Here is a 6,035-nt window from a genome sequence, read left to right as displayed (position 1 = left end):
CTAGTCTTGGTCCCGCCCGGAACAACTGCGGTCCCCCTCCACTCACAAATGTCAGACCACACTCGAGTTGTATAAATCATCTTTAATTAGAGAAAGCTTGGAGACCCGGTCCCCTGAGAGTAGAGCCAGGAGATGGGCGGAGCCTGAGCGGGGTGTATGTGGGGGGGGAGCATCTCTTGCAACAAGCCAGAAGTAAAAGGGCCTGAGGAAAAGTGTCCTGCCTTTGGGTACAGCCCCTCCTGTAGGACCTCCATAGCCGTTCCACCTACATCTGCCAGACTCGGGATCCACCCCGTTTTACTAGAGACTCCCCGTTTTCAGGTCCTTTTTGGGTACTTAAAACCCAGCTGAGGTTATAAGCTGTAGGTAAAGTAAATTCTATTTAGTTAGAAGCTCTGGGGATATATGAGGTCTGGGAGCCCAAGAGGCCCCTCCTTTCCTAGGCCTGACCTGCAGGAGGGAGAAGTTGGACTTCTTGCTGAGTTGGGGGGCTCCTTGCTGGGGGGTTCAAGGTGTGTTACTAGTTATCCTCTTTAATTCTAGAGTCATTATCCCTACAGACCTCAGTTTTGTTTGAGACAGGGTCTCCTATAGCCCAGGCTGGTCTTGAACTCCCTACATAGCCCAGGCTAGCTCTTTATTCCCAATTCTTTTTCCTCCACCTCACAAACCACCACACCATATCAAGCAAAGGACCTCAGCCTTAAGAGGCAAGTGTAAGAAATTCCTGCTGAGGTAGCTAAGTGTTCATGTCTCCCCGAAGCAGTCAAAGTCTGCCATTTTCCTCCTCTTGGCTTCCCTACCATGTACCAGGTATAGTCTTCCAGAATTCCTATACCTTTCCCTAGGCTCTTGTTTCCCTGGGAGAACCCCAGCTGCAATGCTAAAACTAGAAAACATGTAAAAGTAAGGTTAGCATTCTAGAGGGAAGAAGATTTTAGAAAATTATCTAGGAAAAACAAGCAGTGGTCCTTGATCCATTCAGTACTGATTAGTAAGTGTGTTCTCTCTCTCTCTCTTTCTCCCTGCCCCCTCCCCCAGTGTGTGTGTGTGTGTTTACACGCACATGCGTGGCTTTTCAGACAGGGTTTTGCTATTATAGCTCAGGATGTCCTCCAACTCGAAATCCTTCTGACTCAGTCCCCAGGCTGAATTATAGGCTTGTGCCACTAAGCACAGCTCAGAACCAATTAGTTCTTAATGAATCATTGCTCAGTTCTATCCATAGCTCATTCTTAAATAATCATTACAGGAAGTAGAAGGGTGGGTTTAGAACTTACTCTAGTACAATAATATGGCTATACAGGCCCAGGTTCCATCCTGGAAAAGGGGCTGAGAGTCATGGTCTATGTGCTAGAGCTGAGAGTCGGGAGGAAGTATGGCTCCGCAAAGGCCTAGAACACGTGCTCTAGAACTGGGCGTCTCTGGGATAAGAAGGTTTCATGTGTAATGTGGCCGGAGGCTGGTTCCAACTCAGACCAAGGCCAATGGCCACATTAGGAGGCTCAAATTCAGTCTCTCTCTCTCTCTCTCTCTCTCTCTCTCTCTCTCTCTCTCTCTTTTTAAACCAGGGGATTCCATCTAGGTCAAGCATAGAAGTTTAAAGGATCCATGCCTGGGTTCCAGTACGGAACACAGAATGGCCCTGGCTGGGTGTTCAGCTGGGTCAGAACCTGTCCAGACCAAGGCAGAAGGTAGAGCAGAGAGAGAAGGAAACTAGTTCTGAGTGCCGGTGGCCGACCTAGAAAGATATGGCTTGGCGACAATGTAAAGGAGTGCGTGGCTTCAGAAACTGGCTCAGCCAGGGTGAGGAGTGCTAATTCCCTTGCTCTGTCAGTTCTGGAAGCCCCAGCGCCATCTTAGGAAAAATTGGGGTTCTTTGGAGGGGGAGAAGCTAGTGTGGAAAGAAGTAGGTGGATCAGTCAGGATGATTTCAGGCACCCCCATCTCAGAAGGTCTCCTAGGTCTCAGGATCTAAGAGCTCAGCAACTCCAGGAGTCCCAGCCAGCCTCTAAGCGTCCTCAGGGTACAGCACCTGGTGAGACCTGGCTGCTTAGGGCATGTGTGTGGCGGCAGGGTGCGAGCAAGGCCTGGAGCAGGGCTAGGAGGCAGGCTGTGGCGGTGGCCGGCTCACCAGGAGTGCAGGGAGCCTCCAGTCCAGGGACTACAGCTCAAGGGGCAGGGGGACTGGAAGGGGAGGTCTCAGGGACACTGTGGAGAGAAGGCTCCCGGTACATGGCCACTGTGAAGGGGAGAGAGAAAGGAGTACGGAAGGAGAATTAGGACAGAGAGCCAGGAAGAGCCAGAGCTCTGAGAGGCCGCCCTTCCCTTACACCTATCCTTGGAGATCCCCAACCCAAAGGAAGAGAGCTCCCCACATCCCCAAAGGCTAAAGCCTTCCTGTCTTGGCCTATCATTACAGTATCTTGTTTAATATTTATGGCCTGGGCTGTGCGACACTAGACATTCACGTCAAGGTCAATACCCTCCCACATGTCCCACCTTTTCCTGAGCCCATACCCACCCTCCAGGAGCTTGGGCACAAAGTGGGCAGCTGCCTTGGTCTTCTTGACTCGGTTTCCCTTCATGACCCGGCCCTCCTTGTCCAGGCCTAGGTACCAGGCCCGGCCAGATCGACGCTGGCGGTACAGAGCAGAGGCATACAGGACATAGTAATTCTCAAAGACGCATTCCTTAAAGCGACACTCTGCTGTGAAATGTGGCTGAGGAACAAAGATCCAGAGAGAAGCAGGGACAGACACACACACACACATACATGCACGCACACCAGAGACAGACAGGGAAAGAGAGAGAGAGAGAGAGAGAGAGAGAGAGAGAGAGAGAGGAGAGTTATGTCACTGGCAGAAGGAAGTCCTTGGGAGAAGCAGTCAAGATATAATCCATACATTTTTTCAAAAGGAGGATGGCAACTACTGAGTCCATACAGAAATGAGAGCACAGAGAGAATAAGGAAGAGCCTGGTAGGCCAGCCAGGGACAGGAACTAGATTTTTAGGGGCCCTGGAAAGAAGATCTCTACTCTGCATTCCCAGGCTCTTACTACTTCCTATCCAGAGGAAAGATGAAGTTTCCAGGAGACAGGCTGAGAAGTGGGGCCCTTCTGAAAGAGTCAGCCGGCCAAGAGCCTGGGGTACTTGAGGACAGAGGCTGGATGCACTCTCCTGGACCACTTTCAGAACAGCAGTGGTCAGCCAAAGCAGGAAGGACAGAGTCCTGGGTGCAAGGCCTGCCTGTGGCACAGGATGGTTACGCCGAGGGTGTCCCCAGGTCACTCAGTCTCATGATCTTACCGAGCTGTACAATAGCCCCTCGGCATTCATGGCCATGTAGTGGCCCAGCTTGGCACTCTGGATGGTGACCACACGGAGCCCCACGGGAATCAAATTGAAGTGGGCTGGGGGAGAGAGAGCAGACATCAGACCCAAGAGCCTCGCTCCCATCCGAGTCCCCTCCCCACACCAGCTCCACTCTCCCCTTGGGGTTCAAGAGCACAGACTGAAGACAACAAAGCCTGAAGAGGCGACAGGATGTCATCTCCTGTCCCCTGCTCCCCACTTCCCACCCTGCAGCTGGTTCCCCTCTCACTGAAGGAGCTGGTGTCCTCTGGGGTGCCCTGGATGCTCCCATCGGGATTCGCCTGGAGGTAGAAACCCTGGCGGCAGAACAGTTTGGTGACGATGCCTTTGAGCTGAGGCTCTGGAGAGAGAGACATTCATCTTTGAAAATGACATCTTTGTTCCCAGAAACATTCCTACACTTGGCGGGCTCACAGGCTAGAAGGAAGGGGAAAGGCACAGAAGACAGTTCCGGGGGCCCCAGCTCTCTTACCCTTCAAGCAAGCTTCCTTCCACCCCTCTTCAATTCCTGAGGAAGCTGGGGTGTGGGTCCCTTCCGCTTTCTCTAATCATGAGCGTCAGCTTAATTTATTGAAATTTATTTAAATGGCTTAATTCCTTCTCCTCACCGGAGTTGGGGGAGGGGCGGAGAGGAGGTAAGGGAGAAGGACTGAAAAGGCAACGGACAGTGCTAGAGACGCCAGGCAAGTGTGCTTGCAAATGTCGGGGTGAGCAGCAAGGTGACCACAGGGAAGGGGCTCCCCCTCAGAAGGAGGGGTGGGACTGGGCTTGACGGACGCTGAGTCAGCACCTGCTGCTGCAGCTGCCGCTTGCTTGGCGCGGGCCTTGCTTTGGCTCAGCGCCGGCCTGTCTGACACTGACCCATCTGTCTGTCTGTCTGTCAGTCAGTCAGTCGGCAGGCTCACGAGGGTCCAGTTCTCCCCGAGGCTGAGACTCCACCCTTCAGCCAGGTAACTGGCCTGGGATGGGGAACATTCATACCACACCAAGGAAAAGGAAGAGGGGACAGAGATGGAGAGGCGAGCTGCATCACGTGGGGGCTGGGTCCCACTTAGAGGGTGGGCTGCGGACTGTACCACTACCTACCGTTGGTGGTGGGGGAGGAGGGCGCAAGGGGCTACCCCTGGGGGAACCAGCAGAGGCCTGGAAAGAGGCCAGAGGGACTCCCTAACTGTCGTACCTGGACGGGAATCTCAAACCAACCCTTACACCTCTCCTTTCCCACGGCTTGCTCTCTGCTGACTTCCCTGTTCCCGCTTGTAAGTGGTACGAGCCCCCAAGTCTCTCTGCAGGTCTTCAGCCTGAACTGTGTGTGAGTTCCTACTAGCAGAGGGTCCCCGGAGCTTGTAGGAACGAGTTTCCGAGTCGCCCGGGAGTAATGGGAGGGGGTGCTCAACACCCTTCTCAAAGCGCAGGTCACAGAAAGAGGGCGTACGGAGGGGGCTGGCTGACGAGGTAGCTGCAAGGACACCCGGGGGAGAGCTGGAGAGATTGGCTCCTGGCCAGGAGAGCTCGACCAGGAGGAGCAGAGCCCAAGCGTGGAGGGGCGGGAGAACCGGAGCGGGGGCGGGGCAGCCAGGGCTGCAGAAACCCTCGGGGTGACCCAAGCGTCCAGAACCCCCTAGGTCCCTCCGCTTCGGATAGAAAGAATCGCGAGAACCTGCACGTAGGCGAAGAGCCGTGGGGGTGGGGAGTCCTGTGTTGAAGGGGGACAGACAGGAGCCGAGAAGCTTGGATCATTAGACTTGGCCCCTCAAACCTTCCCCTTGCCCTCGAAAGCAAGGAGACTCGGCATAACGGACAGAGAGGAAGGAAACTGAAGCATAGTCCCGTAGGTTTTGCCGATCTGGCCCACCTCTTACTTTTGGGACACCCACCCCCCCATCGTCGGCTGCATTCTCCAGGGTCCCTGGTCTCAGCAGAAGGACTTCTGACCCGGAGACCCCTCCCTAGCCACACTCACCTGGGCCGCGGTCCTGTCGCGTGGGCCGCCCCCCGCACAGTCGCACCTTGGACAGCAGGATGAGGAGCTGCTTCTGGCAAAGAGACTTGGTGCCGCGGGGACACACGCGCCGCTGCGCCGACACCGGCCGGCTGCTCCCGGGCTCGCGGACCTCCCGCTTCTGTCGGATCAGGCTACTGGCCAACGCCGCCATAGCGCCCCGGGAGGAGACACCCCCAAACCAGCAGGCTCCCGGAGCACCCTGGGCTCCCCTAAAGGAGCCCTCTCACCAGGGCATGCTCTGGACCCAACCCACCGCCCCACCCACAGGACCTAAGGATAAGCCAGACCCCCTTACCTCCCCCTAAAAACCACCAGCTCTCACCCTTGGGCCCTGCACTAGCTCCAGCGGCTCCAATAGCCTATGCACTCCTCAGCTGACCTCACCCATGAATTATGTCCCCTAACGAAAGCTCTCCCCTTCCCTCTTCTCTGGCCTCTGTCCCACTTCCTCTATCCCAAAGTCAAGACCCTCCTAAATTTCTACGATGTGTTCTCAATATCCTCAGAGTTCTTTCCACCCTATTTTGGGGTCGCTCCTGCCCAGCCTACTCTTGTAACCTGAAAGGTATGGGTCTTTAGCTTTGGGGACATTAGCTCGCCCTGGGCTGCTGTCAATGTCAGAGAGGAACCCAGCCCTGATGTTTTTTCCTTTGC

General features: G+C 55.0%; 1 protein-coding gene across 1 annotated transcript; it reads right to left on the bottom strand.

The window, feature by feature from the left end:
- Positions 1-67: 67 nt before the first annotated feature.
- On the bottom strand, positions 68-5,878 carry Fgf11 (fibroblast growth factor 11). The gene is made up of 5 exons (XM_050162553.1): positions 5,340-5,878; positions 3,606-3,716; positions 3,311-3,414; positions 2,525-2,723; positions 68-2,242 (listed from the first exon to the last, which is right to left on the bottom strand). Exons 1-5 carry the CDS (start codon positions 5,530-5,532, stop codon positions 2,172-2,174), a joined length of 678 nt encoding a protein of 225 aa, XP_050018510.1. The 5' UTR covers positions 5,533-5,878; the 3' UTR covers positions 68-2,171.
- Positions 5,879-6,035: the final 157 nt, after the last annotated feature.

This window comes from Alexandromys fortis, unplaced genomic scaffold (genome assembly GCF_014885135.2).
Source record: "Alexandromys fortis isolate MF-2015 unplaced genomic scaffold, M_Fortis_MF-2015_v1.1 scaffold_84, whole genome shotgun sequence".
Lineage (NCBI taxonomy): Eukaryota > Metazoa > Chordata > Mammalia > Rodentia > Cricetidae > Alexandromys > Alexandromys fortis.
Note: the sequence above shows the minus strand (reverse complement) of the source record. Positions and strands in the feature narration are given on the sequence as shown.

Excerpts from the sequence above, each read along its gene's own strand:
- Fgf11 (XM_050162553.1), bottom strand. The coding sequence starts at position 5,532 with ATGGCGGCGTTGGCCAGTAGCCTGATCCGACAGAAGCGGGAGGTCCGC. Across the intron at positions 3,415-3,605 it reads AGAGGACACCAGCTCCTTCA|CCCACTTCAATTTGATTCCC; the intron begins GTGAGAGGGGAA and ends TCTCTCCCCCAG. Across the intron at positions 2,243-2,524 it reads TGTGCCCAAGCTCCTGGAGG|TGGCCATGTACCGGGAGCCT; the intron begins GTGGGTATGGGC and ends TCCCCTTCACAG.